The sequence below is a fragment of the Elephas maximus genome, chromosome 22 (genome assembly GCF_024166365.1).
Source record: "Elephas maximus indicus isolate mEleMax1 chromosome 22, mEleMax1 primary haplotype, whole genome shotgun sequence".
NCBI classification, from domain to species: Eukaryota; Metazoa; Chordata; class Mammalia; order Proboscidea; family Elephantidae; genus Elephas; species Elephas maximus.
Window position 1 is genome coordinate 56,425,298 of NC_064840.1, and position 20,589 is coordinate 56,445,886.

The window sequence follows — 20,589 nt, forward strand, 5'->3', positions numbered from 1 at the left end:
ACTTCTAAGGAGCATTCTGGCTATATACTCCTTCCAAGACACATTTGCTCTTCTTCTGGCAGTCCATGGTATATTCAATATTCTTCCCCAGCACCATAACCCAAACGCATCAATTCTTCTTTGGTCTTCCTTATTCCTTTTTCAACTTTTGCATGCATATGAGGCAACTGAAAATACCATGGCTTGATTGAGGCGTATCTTAATCCCCAAAGTGACATCTTTGCTTTTTAATGCTTTAAAACGCTCTTTTGCAGCAGATTTGCCCAATGTAATGTGTCATTTTTTTGACTGCTACTTCCACAGGCATTGATTATGGATTCATGTAAAATGAAATCTTTGACAACTTCAGTCTTTCTCCATTTATAACGATGTTGTTTATTGGTCCAGTTGTGAGGATTTTTGTTTTCTTTATGTTGAGGTGTAATCCATACTGAAGGCTGTAGTCTTTGATCTTCATCAGTATTTGCTTCAGGTCCTCTTCAGTTTCAGCAAGCAAGGTTGTATCATCTGCATAAAGCAGGCTGTTAATGAGTCTTCCTCCAATCCTGATGCCCCTTCTTCTTCATATAGTCCAGTTTCTCAGATTATCTGCTCAGCATACAGATTGAAAAAAAAAAAAACCCCAGTGCTGTCGAGTTGATTTCGACTCATAGCAACCCTAGAGGACAGAGCAGAACTGCCCCATAGAGCTTCCAAGGAGCACCTGGCAGATTCGAACTGCTACAGATTGAATAGGTATAGTGAAAAGATGCAACCTAGACACGCACCTCCGGATTTTAAACCATGCAGTATCCCCTTGTTCTGTTCCAACAACTGCAGCTTGGTCTATGCACAGGTGTACATTATGAGCACAATTAAGTGCTCTGGAACTCCCATTCTTCACAATGTTATCCATAATTTGTCACAATCTGAACAGTCGAATGTCTTTGCATTGGAATCTACTCCAACCAATGTAAAGTAAAATGGGAGAATTTTCTCAAGGTTTCTCACATGCTACACTCAAGGCTGCTCCTACATGGCTGTCCCTGGAGAAACCTTGGACTTGCCTCACCCAGACTTTTCACTAAAAGATATTTGGGGTCTCCCTGGGTGGCGCAAACAGTTAAGCACTCAACTACTAGCTGAAAGGTTGGTGGTTCGAACTCACCTGGAGCCACCTGGGAAGAGAGGCCTGGCAATTTGCTTCTTAAAAGTCACAGCCTTGAAAACACTATGGAGCAGTTCTATTCCACGTACATGGGGTCGCCATGAGACAGAATCGACTCGATGGCAACTGACAACAACCCCCTAGACCTTGCACTAAAAAATATTTGGGAATAAAGAACAAGTTTTTTGTTTTTTGTTCGTTTGTTTTTTGCCACTCCACTGTCCCATTTTAGTTTTCTCTTTCTCTAACCATGGTACAGAAGCACCTGTATTTAAACACAGTTTTAAAATCAGGCATACTCCTACCAAGATTTATACAACCCAGGCATCTTTCCTAATCAGCTTCACATACATTGAAAATAATGGACCTCTAAGACAGCTCTGCTGGTGTCCTCGGAAAGACCTTAAGCCACTCTGATATTCTACACTACCCACGTGGATACTCATTGTGATGCTAAGCAAATTCAAAGGGAGTTTGACGCTATGAAACCATCCAGGGCTTGCAACAAAAAGAAAAAAATTACTACAGCATTTTCACCATCTCTATAACTTCTCCGACAATTCCTGGCCATCTCTTGAATTAATACCAGCCAACAGCAGACTCTGATGCTGCTCCTCTAGCCAGACACTTGAAAGTTTTTCCAATTTATCAAAAGCTTTCCTCCATCTTCCTGAGTGTTGTCAATTGTTCTTTTCAGAATAGTTTCTACTGTCAAATACATTTTTCTTCTTCACATCATCCTCAATGATTTTATCTCTACTTTCATTTTCATTAATATCTCCTGCCTCCCATACACTCTTGTGGCTTTTGCACTTAGGCGACATGGTGCGGTAAATATGTACATACTCAAAACTTAGCAACGCCAGTGGGTAAACACAACCTGAGCATGCAGATGGGCAAGGGGAAAATGCCAGCCCAGGGCAGTGAACATCATCTACCAAAGCCCTGGTGCTCCAGAACTGCGCTAACCAAAACAATAGTCACTATATGAGGCTACTTCAATTTAAACTAATTGAAATTAAATAAAATTTAAAATTCAGTTTCTAAATCTCACAAGCCACATTTCAAGTGTCCAGTAGCCATACGCTGCTACTGAGCACCCTCCTAAACGGCGCATATGTAAGGCATTTCCATCACAGCAGAAAGTTCCATTGGACAATGCTGATTTAAAGAATAACTTCACTGATTCTATCGAAGTTTGCAAATCCCAAGTTTTCAGGTACAGGATTTTCAGTATTGACCGATTGTATGACCCAAGAGCCTATGAATGTTCTTGGTAGATACTCTTAGTGGTCAGTGGGCAAGTTTCTTGCTGCCTACCTAAGACAAGGCTGAGCACATGGTAAACAGTTAATCAATATTTGTTGAATGACTGAATGAATAAAAATCACAAAAACATCTGTATTTTAGTTCCTGTTCTGATTTACTTACAGACATTAGCTCACCAAAGCAATGAGGTTTTTTCTACACAGGAGATTTATTAACCGAGAGAAGCAAGCATCACCAGGTGGGGTAGGCAGTGCATGGAATCTCTGGAGTCACTAGAAATGGATCTGCAGAACATAAACATTTACCGAAAAGGAACTCTGATATTTAATTGGAAAGTTTCAGACCCAAGAAAACATCTTGCTTCTTCCAACACCCAGTACTGGCAGCTGTTAGAGATGTGAAGGGAAGTCAGGGAGGATGGTCTGGAAGATCACACAGCCTGTTGCCAATTTCTCAGCATTTTTCCAATATAACGTAACTTGAAAAGAATATAATGACAAAATCAGCAATCATCTCATTGCATTGACTGTACTGCTCACTCTCAAGCCTAGATTTCCCCTTCCCTCAGAGTCTTATGACTCAATACACACTGTGCTTATCAAATGACTTTTTGGAAAATAAAAGTTTTTACATCAAAATCCAGAAAAGCATGTAAGTTTTCATGTATGGAGAAAAGCAGTTCCATTGGCCCTTAACCAATAATCTCCTGGAGGCCAAACAAAAGAAGCTACAGCTGCTTCTATTTAAAAATTTCTACTTCCCTTGCCCACAGACCAAATAGCCATGGGACGAACCAAGCTGCTCCATTTCTATAATTCACTTTTTCTTAGCAAGTGTCTCGGAACAGAAGGCAGAGAAACAGGGAGCAGCTGCCGCCTGATCTTCTTATTAATGCCCTTGCTCATTCCCCATCCTCCTCCTCATTGTTGCAGACTCCTTTGCTCAACAACCTCTTAAGCCCCAGTTCATGGGAAGAAATAACAAGGAAAAGCAGCCTTCCCTGTGTCAATACCTGCTGGTTGTAGAAAAGTCTAGATCATTTCTCTGAGATGATGTAATTAGAAGTTAAATTAGGTAAACCTTATATTCAGTATAAAGTAATAACTAAATTATTAATCTCCTTTATTTTGAATTCCAATCAATTACTTATTTCTATGGTCCTACAGTAATCCCTTTAGACACTACATGTGTTTTTGAAAGAAAAATAAACAATTTCCATCTCCTGAGCCAAACAACAATTCTAGCTCCCACGACTTAAGCCAACAGATACATAAAGCCATGGTTGTTGGTGAGTTTGTCATCCAATTTTCAGATTCAAAGACCCAAAGAATCTAAATATTAGTACCAAAAAGCTCAGTTTCTGCAACAGACAATGCCAACTTTGAGTACATAAAAGCAGACTGGTGGTAAAGAGCATTGGACTACCTCAGTTTAAATCTCAGCTCTGCCTCTTATAAACTGTGGGGTCTTGTGCAAATTACTGAACCTCGACAGCAGTGGGTTGCTCCATACTTCAGTTTCCTCACTGAAAGAATGAAGGGCAGTACCGACCTCATGGGGTTGCCATGGGGACCAGAGGAGCTAATCCATGTTACAGCTCACAGTAAGACCTGAATAAATATTCCCGGTAATAATGGCAATGCACCATGCCTGAAAAACATCACTTAAAAGTAAGCACTCTCCAAAACTTAAGACGTAAGATGAAACTTAAAAGGAAAATGCTGTTTGTCAGAAGACCCAGAGCCCACATAAAAACCCTATTAAGAGCCTCAGGCTCAGATCAAAATGTTAATTTTGTCACTTACCCTAGGTCCCTAATTCCAAAGATAAACTTTAAAAAATATCCATTGACATGTATAAATTATTCTGATTCCTGTGCTTGAGTTGTGCTCAGAGAAAAGGGAGCTTCAAACCTGATGGCCATTCACTCGTAGGCAAGCGCGGAGGACTGAGTGGCTTGCCCTGGCTAGGGCGTGACTCTCACATGGAGGAAGAAACTGGTGCTCCCTTGCACCACGTGTGTCCCAGGAGAGAAAATGCCCGAGTGTCAACAAAGTCCGGGCCCACCCTGCACCAACTGGGCTCTCGTTTGTTGACCTTCTGGGCACAGTGAAAAATCTTTACTTAGTATTGCAAACAAGAACCACAAGGACATGTGCTATTTTTGTATAAATAAAACAGCATATGCAAAGGGTCATTATTAATGTTATGAGTTATACTTCATTTTCCAATGAGATGTGAAGATCTGGTCATTTGGATTTGAGAATAACTTGATAACTACATGTTGCAAATTATCCTTTTTCTTCACTACAAACTGTGACAGTAGTTGCCACTGCCCATGTGGTTATACAACTAACACTGCTAAATTTGAAGCTTTTGAAAAATATCTTTGAAAGATGGTCCTGGGACTCTGAAACAAAGGAAAGGTCCTAAGGGACACACTCTTTCAAAAAACACTGCCACTCTTCAAACTCTTTCCAGAAAACCTCTGGGTCTGCATAGAATATCACAAATAACACAAGCTACTGAGACACTGACACTGTGAACAAACGCTCTGAGAATCTCACCTGGATCTTGCACTCCCCTAAAATAAGGCGAGGCTACTTCAACCGTAAAAGAACTCAAGAACTGAGAGGCAATATTCAAATGGAAATACCTTCACTTTTAGCAAAGGGAAGCTAAGGACCCCAGTACTTGGCCCAGATGGTCTGGGAATGACACCAGTATGTTGAAAACTCTTCCACCAATAGTGATTCAAGGTGAGACCAGAGCCCCAGCTTTCTGTAAGCGTGATGCACATCCTAAAGTATGCGGACTTTGGTCACCAGCTGTCATGAAATGAATTGTATCCCCCCAAAATATCTGTCAGCTTGGCTAGGTCATGATTCCCTTGTATGACTGTATGATTGTAAGACTGTCTACCATTTTATCATCTGATGTAATTTCTCCATGTGTTATAAATCCCATCACCGTGATGTAATAGGATGGATTAGCTGCAGTGAAACTGATGAGGTCTGCAAGATTAGGTAGTGTCATAAGCCAATGTCTTTTGAGACAAAGAAGAGGGAAGTGAGCAGAGACATGGGGACCCCATACCACCAAGAAAGCAGTGCTAGGAGCAGAGCTCGTCCTTTGGACCTGAGGTTCCTGTGCTGAGATGCTCCCAGACCAGGGGAAGACTGTTGCATCACAAGGACCTTCCTCCAGAGCCAACAGAGAGAGAAAGCCTTCCCCTGGAGCTGATGCCCTGATTTTGGACTTGTAGCCTACTAGACTGTGAGAGAATATATTTCTCTTTGTTAAAGCCATCCACTTGTGGTATTTCTGTTATAGCAGAACTAGGTGACCAGGACACCAACTGATCGCCAGATTATTTTTCACACACTGCCTAAACCTCAATCATGTCTATATTAAGTTCTAAAAATTACGAAGGATCACCACCCATTACTCACTTCCTAATCCAACCCAAGCCCAAAGAAATGCTCTTTTTATAATTGCTAGATCACACCATTACCTCAGGTGAGCCTCAAACATGCCAGTCTTGAGGCCAAAGCACACACATTTTATTGTTCACACAGTTTTTGCACCAGTACCAAGGCTGAAATTAACCCATTACTGTCTAGGTATCTTAGCTTGAGAATAATGCATGAAAAATCAATCCAGAGTTTCTTCAGAAAAAGAAAATCACCTCTGAAGTAGTAATGCCTTAGACTCCCCCCTCCCCCCGCAATATAATGCCAAACTAAATCCTACCCTAATAGTTTCTATTGGGTTGACAAAGAAATACACTAATACCAAGGATTTGGAAAAGCAGCAAGATTTACTAGCCTATAAGAATTGCCAAGGTTTCCCTTCTTTTTTTTTTAATTTTTATTGCTAGTTATTTAATTAAAAGCAAAACTGAACCTCCTAACAGCAATGTACATAAAGTATTTATTATTCTTTGATCAGAAAAGAACAGTGTCAACAAAACTTTTTAAAAGCCAACACATGTTGAGGTTTGCAAATCAAGCTTCTTGTGCTTGCATTTTCAAAAATGGCATTCGACTGCAGAATTTCACCTGAATAAAGTTATTTTAGCTCTGCAGTTTTATCACTCCCGCATTCTACGGCCAAGATAAGAATGCTGATCATACACAACACAGAGAAATATTCAGAATGTGAAGTTAAGGGTCCATCATTGAATAAATCACGTGTACGCAAGTCTACACATGGAACCATAAAATACTAGGGCTAGTGGTTAAGTACTATGACTGCTAACCAAGAGGTCAGCAGTTCGAATCCGCCAGGTGCTTGTTGGAAACTCTATGGGGGCAGTTCTACTCTGTCCTATAGGGTCGCTATGAGTCAGAATTGACTCAACAGCAGTGGGTTTGGTTTTGGGTTTTTTAAAAAGCCCTTAAAAAAGAAACTTCTTCATCCTATAGAGGAAACGTGAGCCACAGACAGTGGTGAAAACTCATCCATTCAGTGGCAAAACCAATAATCCAGATGTCCTAACTACTAGTCCAAATGCTTTCCATTGTACCACTCCGCCGCTTCTGGTACAAAACCGTTTACATTAACGAACTATCTGACAAGACAAAATAATGTATTTCTAGTATGCTTTGTGGATTGATAAAAGAAAGCTGTGGAAAGATACACAGCAAGTCACTGATATTGGTTGGGAAAGTGTTAATTTATTCTGTATTGTTTACTGGTCTGGTTCAGCATATTGCATTTTTAACTACTGAAAAGGAATCCAGTGACTTTTCAAAACACAACTTCTAGATTTGTAAATATTCTAAGAAAAGGAAGGATGGGAAAGTATTTCTTCAAAAAGGATAAAAAGTACATTTCCTTTCCTTCAGCAGGGAATATCCTTTCCCTCACATCTCACAAAAAGCCAACCAACGCCTCCCCTTTAAGGTCTACTTCAACCACCAGCTCCTCTCTGAGGACTTCCAAGCCTTTGGGCCAGGGCCTCTCCTTCCTCTGCCATTCTCCATGGTTACCTAGGCAGAAATCTCTCCTGGAGCACAGACATCCTGCCTTACCTGTCTATTGTGCTTGGCAAGATCCTTCAGGCATACTCAAACGTAATTAATGAATTGAAGTATTTGTTCCCAGAATCTCACTTAGGGTCATCTTCCAGCTCTCCCTCTTTCCTACACCAACACCTGGACCCACTCAAGAGTTATTCTGGGGCGGAAATCCTGGTTCTCATTATCAGGCGAATCAGGTCTTTGGTAAATGACAATATAAAGCCCATTACACCTCTGCCTATTGGGTGTTTCACCCCCTTTAACACTGAGGTGAATAGCAAAACTAAACATTTATCACTTAAGGTCACCGACAACATTCTAAACTCACGTTCTATGTCAAGTGGTTTTAAAAAAAATCTCAGGACATCATTTGCCAAAACTTACGGCTGAAAACAGCCGATAAATGTAAATGCATGTAAAACAAAATGATTGAAATGTCTTTAAAAACTACATGGAACATTACACCATATAATCTTTCCTTGTCTGTTTGCTCGCCCAATGCCAAGTTTGTTTTTTATTTTCCTTTCTGACAGAGAAACGTGATGGTCCCTAAATACAAGAGCTGACTGGGCAGAGTCGTCAGAATCGGCACGTTGGGTCCTCTTTAATGCTTTCCTGCATTTGATCAGTAAGCAAGAATGAGTTACTTGGACATTTCTTCCGACTCTTGCGCTTTCAAAGCGGGAGGCTGAATTAAAACCCCTAAATCTGAACACCACAAAGTTGGCGCTTCTGGGATCTTAACAAGCACAAAGGAAAAAACGGCAAAAGGAAAACAGTTACCAGAACCTGACGACAGGGCAACCACGATTGGCCCCGGGATCCCGGAGGGCAGGGGGCGAAAAAGCAACACAAACGTCCAGCGGAAGGTGGAAACCCGAGTCCGATCCCACACACCCCCTTCCACCCAGTCAGCCCTGGCCTCGAGCCTCACCGCAGCACTGCTTTCTTCCATCTTCCATCTCCCGCGCCGGCCGCCGCGCCGAAACCGCCGCCGGGGCTGCCGGGCTCCGGGGCCGGGCCCGCGCTCAGGACTCGACTGCCGCCGGCCGGCGCATCGCCACTCTTTGTTGGGCTCCCGGGACTGCCGACGGCTGCGGCTGAGGGGCCCCGCGGCAGCGCCCGGCGCGCACCCTGGCGGAGGCGGCAGAGGCTGCGGATCCCACGCCGCGGCCGCCGGCCCGGCCCCCAGCGGCGTCAAAGCGAAAGCGGCGGGGCCGCGGGGGGCGGGGCCGGAGCCCCGGAGCGGCGGGGGCGGGGCCGAAGCCCTGGGCGCGGGGGGCGGGGCCGGGCCCCGGATCGGGGGGCGGGGTCGAAGCCCTGGGGGCGCTGCCTTGGCTGCCGGACCCCGCCGCAGCCTTCGCGCGCCACGCGCTCGCGCAGCCTGAGAACGGAAACCTGCCTGTTGCTTTGTCTTCTCCCGTCACAGTTTTGCCACCCTAAGAAAAGTGAGAGGCGCTTGCGACGGTGTTTCCGCTCGGGAAGGGCCGCGTGAGGGAAGCCGCGAGTTGGGAGGTGGGCGGCGGGGAGATGTAAGCGCCGTCCGGCTGGGTCCCGGGGCGCGTCGCGGAGCGCCAGGTCGCGCGCTGGCCCGGGACACACGCCCAGGCCTCCCCTCGGGATCCGGGGCAGGGACGGACCGCGCCAAGCGGAGAGTCACTTGGGGTCGTGTTGACTCTCTGAGGGGGCTCCTCGGACGGCCCGCCGCCGGAGCCTTTAGCCGCGGTTGCCCGTCCGTCCATTTATGCACCATTAAGGCGGCACGCACCTGGGGCAGGCAAACAAAAAAAAAAATTTTTTTGGTTTTTTTTTTTTTTGGTTTGCCTGCCCCAAGTGCGTGCCGCCTTTCGGAAAACAGGCGCTCACGTCCACGCCGCACTCTTCTCTGGGGACTAATGTCATACCGAAAGGGCATTTGAGGGGTAGGTCATTAAAAACTACGTTTTAAGTCAGAAAACCACATGGTGCCTTTTTTATCTTTTCCCCTTTATTACGTGCCGCAGAAGCAGGGGCTGAAAACCAGCCCTCCCCTGGGAAAGAGAAAACCAAAAACCAAGCCCGCTGCCGTGGAGTCGATTGCAACTCATAGTTACCCTAGAAGACAGAGTAGAACTGTCCTACGGGGTTTCCCAGGAGCGGCTGGTAGATTCGAACTGCCCACCCTTTGCTTAGCGGCCATAGCTCTTAACCACTGCACAACCAGAGACGACAGACCTAAAAACTACCCTCTTTCAGCAAAGGGTTTTTCCTATCTGTAAGATCTGTTGCAAGTAAAGAGCACTACACCTTAAAATTCAACACCTGTCTGATCTAACCACCTCTAACCAGCTGCTCGATGTTCACTGTATATTTCTATTAGAGCTTTAATGTCACACAGACTAGTCTTGTTTCGTGTGTTCAGTAGAAGATATCCAAATAAAGGAAAACAACTAAATGACCAAGCTTAGAGTTGGGGGTCAAGGTCAGGTGGCTCAAGGAACCAGTCCAGCTGCTCTTCGTCCTCAGCTGTTGGTTGAGTTTAACGTAGGTCCACTGAGTTAGAGCTCAGCCAGGCTGCCGTGAAGCCACAGCAGCCATGTGATCCCCTACTTCTGCTTTGACTGGCCCATCTCCCATCTCAGTGTCAGCCAGTGTCACCCACCAGAGAAGCCAGAATGAGGGAGCGGATGCACTTAAATAAATCCATTCCTACCTGGTTTTTTACCTTTGAAAAATGACTGGTGGTCCATGCTTCCCCTGCCTGAGTAGCAGTATAGGCAGATGTGTAGATTTTAAAGCACCCCAGCTATTTGCATCTAGTTCCCTTTTATAAGTCCTCCTTTTACGGAAGTAACCCATGAAGACCATCTCTGTGTGCTTATTCCCAGTAAATTTCTGCCTTCATTGAAATGTAGGGTTTGAAGAATTTCTTAGCAAAAAGTCAGGAGTAGGATGAAGTACAAAATGTAGTTGCTGCCCTGGAACTTAACCACAGGCCTAGTGGCCTTTACCTGGAAAATCAACCAGCAACTAATAAGAAGGTCAGTGATTTGCAGCTGAATCTAACACTGTACTTACTACACCTAAACTTATGGGGAGCCCCGGTGATGCAATGGCATAAGAGCTTGGCTGTTAAACAAAAGGTTAGCAGTTCAAATCCACCAGTCGCTCCTTGGAAACCCCATGGGGCAGCTCTACTCTGTCCTATAGGGTCACAACACAATGGCAACAGGTAGATTGGATGGAAGAGTCCTTGAGTGAGGCAAACGGTTAATGCGAACTGAAAGGTTGGACGTTCATGTCCACTCAGAAGCACTTTAAAAAAAAACGCCTGGTGATCTGTTTTTGTTAGGTGCCTTCGAGTCCATTCCAACTCACAGCAACCCTGTACATAACAACAAAACAGTCCAGTCGGGCACTGTCCTGTGTTTGACCAATCATTACTGTGTCTGAGCCTGTTTTTGCAGCCATTGTGTCAATCCATCTCATTCAGGGTCTTCCTCTTTTTCACTGACCCTCTACTTTACGAAGTATGATATCCTTCTCCAGGAACTGGTCCCTCCTGATAATATGTCCAAAGTATGCAAGACGAAGTCTCTCCATTTTGCTTCCAAGGAGCACCCTGGCTGAACTTTTTCCAAGACAGACTTGTTCATTCTCCTGGCAGCCCATGGTATAATCAATATTCTTTGCCAACACCATAGTTCAAAGGCATCAATTTTCTTTGGTCTTCTTTATTCGTTGTCCAGCCTTCGTGTGTGATTGAGGCAATTGAAAATATCATGGCTTGAGTCAGGTGCACTTTAGTCCTCTAAGTGACATCTTTGCTTTTCAACCTTTAAAGAGGTCTTTTACAGGAGATTTGCCCAGTGCAATACATTGTTTGGTTTCTTGACTACTGTTTCCATGGGGGAGCCCTCCATGGGCGTTGATTGTGAATACAAATAAAATGAAATCCTTGACGTCATTCTTTTCTCTGTTTACAATGATGTTGCTTATTGGTGCAGTTGTGAGGATATTTATTTTCTTTATGTTGAGGTGTAACCCATACTGAAGGCTGTAGTCTTTGATCTTGATCAGTAAGTGCTTCAAGTCCTCTTCACTTTGAGCAGGCAAGGTTGCTGCATATCACATGTTGCTCATGAGGCTTCCTCCAATCATGATGCCATGTTGTTCTTCGTATAGTCCAGCTTCTCAGATTATTTGCTCAGCATACAGATTGAATAAGTATGGCGAAAGGATACAACCCTGACGCGTGCACTTTCCTGATTTTAAACCACTCAGTATCCCCTTGTTCTTTTTGAAAGACTGCCTTTTGTTCTATGTACAGGTTCTGCATGAGCATAATTAAGTGTTCTGGAATTCCCATTCTTCACAGTGTTACCCATAATTTGTTATGATCCACATAGTCGAATGCCCTTGCATAGTCAATAAAACACAGGTAAACATCTTTCAGGTATTCTCTGCTCTCAGCCAAGATCCATCTGACATCAACTATGATATCCCTCGTTCCACACACTGTGCTGAATCTGGCTTGAATTTCTGGTAGTTCTCTGTCAATGCACTGCTGCAACCATTTTTTAATGATCTTCAGCAATATTTTACTTGTGTGTGATATTAATGATATTGTTCAATAATTTCCACATTCTGTTGGATCACCTTTCTTTGGAATGGGCACAAATATGGATCTCTTCCAGTTAGTTGGCCAGGTAGCTGTCTTCCAAATTTCTTGGCATAGACAAGTGAGCACCTCCAGCACTGCATCCATTTGTTGAAACATCTCAATTGGTATTCTGTCAATTTCTGGAGCCTTGTTTCTCACCAATGCCTTCAGTGAAGCTTGGACTGCTTCCCTCAATACCACCCATTCTTAATCATATGCTACCTCCTAAAATGGTTAAATGTCAACCAGTTCTTTTTGGTACAGTGACTCTGTGTATTCCTTCCATCTTCTTTTGATAACTTTCTATGTCACTCAATATTTTGCTCATACCCAAACCATCAAACCCACTGCTGTCAAGTTTATTCCAACTCATAACGACCCCATTGGGTTTCTAAGGCTGTAAATCTCTAGGGAAGCACACTGCTATATCTTTCTTCTGTGTAGCCACTGATGGTTTTGAAATGCTGCCCTTTGGTTAGCAGTCGATCACTTTAACCGCTGCACCTCCAGTGGTTATTTTGCTCATAAAATCCTTCAAAATTGCAACATGAGGCTTGAATTTTTTCTTCAGTTCTTTCAGCTTGAGAAATGGTGGGCATATTCTTCCCTTCTGGTGTTCTAACTCCAGGTCTTTGCACATTTCATTATAATACTTTACTTTGTAATAAGCCTCCTTTGAAATCTTCTGTTCAGCTCTTTTACTTCATCATTTCTTCCATTAGATTTAGCTACTCGACTTTAAGAGCAAGTTTCAGAGTCTCTTCTGACATCCATTTAGGTATTTTCGTTCTCTCCCACCTGTTTACACCCACCTGTTTAATGACCTTTTGCTTTGTTGTCATCCAACAACTTGTTTGGTCTTTAGTCTTAAGTGTTCAATGAGTTAAATCTATTCTTGAGATGGTTTCTAAGTTCAGATGGAATACACTCAAGGTCATACTTTGGCTCTCATGGACTTGTTTTAATTTTCTTCTTCTTCAGCTTGAACTTGCAGTATGAGCAGTTGATGTCTGTTTTACACGCGGCACCTGGCCTTGTTCTGATGCTACTGAGCTTTTCCATCGTTCCTTTCCACAGCTATAGTCGATTTGATTCCTGTATTTTCTATCCAGTGAGGTCCACGTGTATAGTCATTAAAAAAAAAAAAGGTATTTGCAATGGATAAGTTGTTGTTAGGTGCCGGTGATTCTGCTGACTCACAGAAGGAAACACTGCCTGGTCCTGCACTATCCTTGAAGTCATTGTTATGCTTAAGCCCATTGTTCCAGCCACTGTGTCAATCCATCTCATCGAGGGTCTTCCTCTTTCTTGCTGACCCTTTACTTTACCAAGCGTGACATCCTTCTCCAGGGACTAGTCCCCTCCTAATAACATGTCCAAAGTACGTGAGACAAAGTCTCGCCATCGTTGCTTCTAAGGAGCATTCTGGTTGTACTTCTTCCAAGACAGATTTGTTCATTCTTTTGGAAGTCCGTGGTATATTCAGTATTCTTCGCCAACACCATAAGTCATTGGTCTTGCAGAATTCTGTCATGCAATCACCACAGTCATTTCTATCATCAAGGCCATATTTTCCAACTACCAATCCTCCTTGTTTTTTCCAACTTTTGCATTCCAGTCGCCAGTAATTATCAATGCATCTTGACTACATGTTTGATCTATTTCAGACTGCAGAAGTTGGTAAAAATCTTCAATTTCCTTATCTTTGGCATTAGTGGTTGATGTGTAAATTTGAGTAATAATTATATTAGCTGATCTTCTTTGTAGGTGTATAGATATTATCCCATCATTGACAGCACTGTACTTCAGGATAGATCTTGAAATGTTCTCTTTGATGATGAATGGGACAACATTCCTCTTCAATCTGTCATTCCTGGCATAGTAGATCATATGATTGTCTGATTCAGAATGGCCAATGCCAGTCCCTTTCAGCTCAGTAATGCCTAGGATATCAATCTTTATGCATTCCATTTCATCTTTGACAACTTCCAATTTTCCTAGATTCATACTTGTACATTCCGCGTTCCTGTTACCCATGGATGTTGGCAGCTGTTTCTTTTCCTTTTGAGTTATGCCGCATGGGTAAATGAAGATTGTGAAAGCGTGACTCCATCCACGTCATTCAGGTTGACTCTACTTTGAGGAGGCAGTTCTTCCCCAGTTGTATTTTGAGTGCCTTCCAACCTGAGGGGCTCCTCTTCTGGCACTATACCAGACGATGTTCTGCTGCTATTTATAAGGTTTTAACTAACCACTTTTTTCAGAAGAAGACCGCCAGGTCCTTCTTCCTAGTCTGTCTTAGTCTGGAAGCTCTGCTGAAACCTGTCCACTTATGGGTGATCCTGCTGGGATCTGAAATACCGGTGGCCTAGCTTCCTGCATCACAGCAACATGCAAACCACCATAGTATCATAAACTGACAGATGTGTGGTGATCTAATTCTGAAAAATCAGCCATTGAAAACCCTATGGAGCGCAGTTTTACTCTGACACGCGTGATGTCGCCATGAGTCGGAACTGATTCTACCTCAACGGTTTAGATAGGGTGGACCTCAATTTACATTAGATTACTAGTTAGGGGACCTCAATCATAAAATGAGTATAATAATATCTTGCAAAATTGTTATCAGAATGACAATTTATGTAAAGTTCCTGGAACATATAGCAAATGTTCAATAAAGGTAATTTCAAAGGATACATTTCCTATTTTTAGCACCAAGGAAAGTTTTTATTATTTTTTTCTCCCTGAACCCCAAATGTTTTAAAATTACACTTTGACGCTGATCACATATACTAAATACTCATTCAATTTTTTTTTCGTTTTAAATAATTGAAGTTATAATTGTTGGGGATTGTGATCAGCATAAAATAACCAGGGCTACCACTACTGAGATGATAAAGCCCCAAACAAATCAAATCAATGTTAACATTTCATTTTGCCAGCATGTATTTTATCATGGCTTAAATATATTATTTTGTTAGGATTTTTGAAATATTGAAAATAGGGCAAGGATATGCATTTCTGCTATTCTAGCCCCTAGAGATTCTAGGAACCCAGCTTGAATGATCACAAACCCAAGTTCAATATCAGAGGACACAATCAACAATGGTAACAGGAGGGGGGAGGAGAACTCGCCAGTGAGGGGCAGTAGTCCATAAGAGAGCTGGTCTCTGCTTATCTAATACTGTAACCTTTCCCCAGCTCTCCCCATGCACCCTCCTGTTTGTGGTGTGGAAGCAGAGAAACTCTAAAGTAGGCAAGACATTAGATAATTAGATACTGGAGCTCAAAAGAAGTGGAAAGGTGGTTGAAATTCTGTCATGTATTATTTCTGCATACAGTTCATCCTCACTATTTACGAAGGCCAGTCTGAAGTACTGAAAACCCTGAATTGTGGAATATTTACTTAGTTTTTGGTACAAAAGTGAATAGTTTTTTAATATAAGAAATCTCAACAAATACAAATTTTTTTAAATTGACAAATTCCACAAATACCACCAATCAGGAAAAATGACATATTTTCATTAACTGCCTACATAATATTTTTACTAATTAACTTTCGAAAATACCTTAATCATACTTTTTTCTGACATTTTTTCATTGCCTACTCTTGACCACCTCTTTGAAATGATTTTTTCACAGCTTTATTGAGCTATCACTCATACACCCTACAGCTCACCCATTTAAAGTGTACAATTCTTGATTTCAGTATGCCCACAAAGTTGTGCGTTTATCACCACGATCAATTTTAGAACATTTCATCACCTCACAAAGAAATCCTATACCCATTAGCTGTCTCATTCCCCCAGTCATCTCATTCCCCCATATCCCGGTACCTGGCAACCACTATTCTACTCTCTGGCTCTAGAGATTGGCCTGGTCTCCACATGCCATATAAATGGAATCACACAATATGTGGCTTTTTTGTGACTAGTTTCTTTCACTTAACATAATGTTTTCAAGGTTCATCTATCCATGTTGTAGCATGTATTAGAACTTCATTCCTTTTTTTTTCTTTGCAGAATAATATTCCATTGTATGTATAAGCTACATTTTACTGATCCATGCAAGAGTTGATGGAAATTGGTGATGTTTCCACTTTTTAGCTATGAACATTGGTGTACAAGTTTTGGTTCCAACACTTGTTTTCAGTTCTCTTTGTTACATACATAAGAGTGAAATTGGTGGGTCATACGATAACTCTATGTTTAACTTTTTGAGGAAATGCTTTACATTTCTACCAGCAGCAAATGAGGGCTCCAATTCTCCACATCCTTACCAACACTTACCTGCCTTTTTGATTACACCCAGCCTAGTGTGTGTGAGGAAATCTGGTGGCATAGTGGTTAAGTGCTATGGCTGCTAACCAAAGGGTCCCCAGTTCAAATCTGCCAGGTGCTCCTTGGAAACTCTTTGGGGCAGTTCTACTCTGTCCTATAGGGTTGCTAGGAGTCGGAATCGACTCGACGGCACTGGGTTTGGTTTGGTTTTTTTTAGTGTGTGTGAAGCAATGGAATGATTTTATAACATCACTTTTTACAGGTAGAATAGAAACACAGCCTAGTCTTTTCTCTAGCATGGTTGATCAAAATTTATTTTTTTGTTATTAACATTTTAGAAATGTTCCTGCCTCACAATTCATTACTGACAGTAACAGATACAATTTTAGTTTGTTGTCAAATTTGCGAAGACCCCTCAAGTTTCTTTCATATATATGCACTGTAGGATTTCAGAGCATTTCAGGTTTTCTTAGGAAGTGACTAAATGTTCACATTAAACTGGAACTCATTAACTCATTTTTGTTGATACTTATTATAAGTTTTGTCATTTCATAGATGTCAGTTATTTAATGTCAAAAAAGGAAGAAATTTAAATATTTTTCCATTTTGTTCTACAGTTCACTTCTCCTTATTAATTAGATTCTCAAACATACAAGTCCTAGAATATACCTTTAAAGAAAAGGTTTTATTTTAAATACCTAAACAACTGTACCTTCTATAGTATTTTTCATTAGAAGTTCTTCTCTGCATGCCTCAGCGCACAGATAGGATGCTACATAAATCATAAACCAGCTACACTGATATATTAGAGTAGAGAAAATAAGTGTCTGGTTTTTTTATTGTCGTATTCCTAGCTCTTAGCACCATGCCTGGGCCATAGTAGAAAAAAAAAAAAAAAAAAATTTTTTTTTTTTTTTGTAGAGGCTCAGTAAATTCTTATTGAATTGAAATTTGCCATTATCCAAGGAAGATATATTCACTTTACCTAAAATCTTGTTGAATTTGAATTTCAGAACCCCAAGGAGGGATCAGTCCCCTGAGAAGGACATCATGCTTGGTAAAGTACAGGGTCAGCGGAAAAGAGGAAGACCCTCAACAAGATGGATTGACACAGTGGCTGCAACAATGGCCTCAAGCATAAAAGTGATTGTGAGGATGGCACAGGACCAGGCAGTGTTTCATTCTGTTGTACACAGGGTTGCTATGAGTCGGAACTGACTCGACAGCACCTAACAACCACAGATGTGAGGTTGAGAGAATATATTTGAGACAAAACTCACCATAGCGTTTGCCTCATGGGACTCTCCTGAATACTGAGTGGATGCTGGATGGATAAGAGGATCCGGAGACAAGAAGCAAAGCTGTGGTTAGGGTGCTTAGGTGACCGAGAGAGCAGAGGGGTGGCAAAAGAGAGGGAAGAAGTAGCTACTCACTGCCTTGTGGTAAGTGCGTAAGAAATGTTAGGTCAGAGTATGGGCTGAGGCATAGGTTGGGCTCAACTGACCTTTTCCCTATGACCCAAATTAAATTAAGCTGGGTCTGATAAGAAAAATGATAATATACATGGATAATAAAAGTCTAAGCCAATTTTTTATTACCCTTTTATGAAGAATCCGGAGTCCCTCAGTGGTGCAAATGGTTAAGCACTCCATTGCCAGCGAAAAAATTGGCTGTTGAAATCCATCCAGAGACGCCTCAAGAAGACAGATCTGGAAGTCTGCTTCTGAAAGGTCACAGCCTTGAAAACCCTATGGAGGAGTAGTTTAACTCGGCACACACACAGCTGCCCTGAGTTGGAACTGACTCAATGGCCACTAACAACATGAAAAATTTAGCTAGTCTTTTCGTTTTCTTTTTTAAATTGTGCTAAACATATAGGTAACTAAACATTTCAACAATCTTCACATTCCGCTATTCTTTTATTCATTTATTTGACAGGTATTTATTGAACACCTACCATGCTTAACCATTTCACCACCAGGGCTCCTGACTGACTATAGCAGTAAACAAAACACCCTTGCTCTCAAGGAGCTTACAGTTTAATGAACTTGAAGAGATAGAAAATAAACAAGATAAATAAACATATATAGGATGCTATATGGTGGTAAATGTTATTGAGTAAAATAAAATAGGAGCCCTGGCTGCTTACCAAAAGATTGGCAGTTGGAAACCACCAACTATTCCTTAGAAACCCTGTGGGGCAGTTCTGCTCTGTATTATAGGGTCTCTATGAGTGAGTAGGAATCCATTCCATTGCAACTTTTTTTTTTTTAAATAGGGAAGGAGATAAGGGAACATGGGAGCATGGAAGGGATGTTTATAAAGGATAATCAGAGAGTTTCCTGAGAAGCTGAGATTTGAGTAAAGTCCTAAAGGAGGTAAATGGGCAAGCCCTGCAGATCTGTGAGGAACTGTAAGTGCAAAGGCCCTGCAGCCTGGCCAGGTGTTTTCTTAGCAAGGAAGCCAGTGTTCCCAGGGCAAGGGAGTTAAAGGAAAGGTAGTAGAAGACAGGATGTATGAATGGAGGCGTAATACGTGGGCCCTCAGAGGCCATGGCAAGAATCTGGGCTTTTAACTACTCTTGGAGGATTTTCAGCAGAAGTCTGATATGAGCTATGTTTTACCAGAATCACTTTGTATGATGCATTGGAAGCAGGGGCTGAATTAGGAGGCTATTTCAACAATCCAGACAAGAAATAATGGTGCTTGGGTCACGGTGGTAATAAAGATGGTGATAAGAAGTGTTCAAATTCTGGTCATAGTTTGAAGGTCAAGCTAACAGGATTTGCTGGTGGATATATGTAGGGTTTAAGTGAAAGAGAGTCAAGATTGACTCCAAAGGTTTTGGCCTGAACTATTAAAAAGATGGAGTTGTCATTAACTGAGCTGGGAAAGACCATGGGAGGAGTGGGATTGGTATGGAAATATCAGGCCCTCGATTTTGGACATGTTAAATTGGAGGTACCTTCTAAACATCCAGCAGAAGTATTGATCAAGCTTTTGGATATATGAGCCTAGTGTTCAGGAGAGAGAATAGTGCTGGAGCTATAAATTTGGGAGTTAGAGTAGAGGTAGTGTTTACAGCCAGGAAACTGAGAATACCAAAGGTGTGAAAGGTGAAGAGAAAAGAGGAGAATCCAAAGGCCAAGCCCTAGGCCACTCCAAAGCTCAGATGTCAGGGAGATGAGTAAGAGCCAGCAAAGGAGCTGGAAAAAGAATGACCAATGAAGTAAGAGGAAAACAAACAGGTGTTCCTTCATGGAATAATTTTGGGGTAATTTTTATGTAAATCATTTTCCTCTCTAAAGTGTTTAATTAGCAGTTTCTCTGTTCTTCTTTCTCTCCGCATCCTGCAATCATCACTTCTCTTTTTATCAACTCTGTTCTATTATTTTCAGGAAGAATGGAAGAGAGAGCATTGTATGACTGTAATTCTAGCAATTTCTCACTTTGTTTCGAGCTATTTTTTATGTCTAACTGAATATGACTAATTTTTCTCCACTAAAATTTTGCAAAAATACTTCTAGAACTAACTAAAAGCACAGATTGAATTAACATGTAAGTTTCCAGGCCAATATAAATTAATTGGTATTTTGTTTATTGGTTGCTGTTGTTGCTATGAAAGAAAGTCACTAATAACCACAGCTTTTTGGAACTGTATGAAGAGAAAAAAATCTAATGAAATTTACATATGTATTATAACCAGAATGCTCAATAAGTTCCATTGCTGATGTAACCAAAATTGTTTTCTACTATCCCTTTATTGAGTGGGAGAAACTTTCCCCTGGCATTGGATGGAAACTTGGCAAGCCTAGAAGATGTTTAGCTCACTCTTAGGTCCTCTAAGGAAACCCTTGTGGCATAGTGATTGTGTGCTACGGGCTGCTAACCAAAAGGTCGGCAGCTTCAATCTACCAGGTGCTCCTTGGAAACTCTATGAGGCAGTTCCACCCTGTCCTTTAGGGTCGCTGTGAGTCGGAATCGACTTGATGGCAGTGGTCAACGGGTTTAGGTCCTCTAAACACAGTGTCAATTCAGTAATTAAACTATCCAGTCTTGTGTAATACCAAAATTCAAACTGACATAGCATTAAATTTCCTCTCCTATTTCAGCTGGATGTGAGCTGTGGGAAGGAAGGAAAGGTGAGGTTCTCTGTTCCCTGTTCCTCAGCCCTGGGTACCAGAGGGACACCTCCAGCTTCTTTCTGCTCAAGTCTCTCCTTCTCCA

At 42.0% G+C, this 20,589-nt stretch overlaps 1 protein-coding gene across 11 annotated transcripts in view; it reads right to left on the bottom strand.

The window, feature by feature from the left end:
- The window catches only part of PSD3 (pleckstrin and Sec7 domain containing 3), a 739,247-nt gene that overhangs the window by 497,088 nt on the left and 221,570 nt on the right, over nucleotides 1-20,589 (bottom strand). For 2 of the 11 annotated variants that reach the window (XM_049866075.1, XM_049866077.1), the window contains exon 1: nucleotides 8,375-8,616. The exons of the other annotated variants lie outside the window; for them this stretch is intronic. In XM_049866075.1, the coding sequence (XP_049722032.1) occupies nucleotides 8,375-8,395 (21 nt within the window). In that variant the 5' untranslated portion in view covers nucleotides 8,396-8,616. Of the gene's footprint in view, nucleotides 1-8,374; nucleotides 8,617-20,589 lie in introns of those variants that run through there. 11 annotated transcript variants of the gene reach the window in all.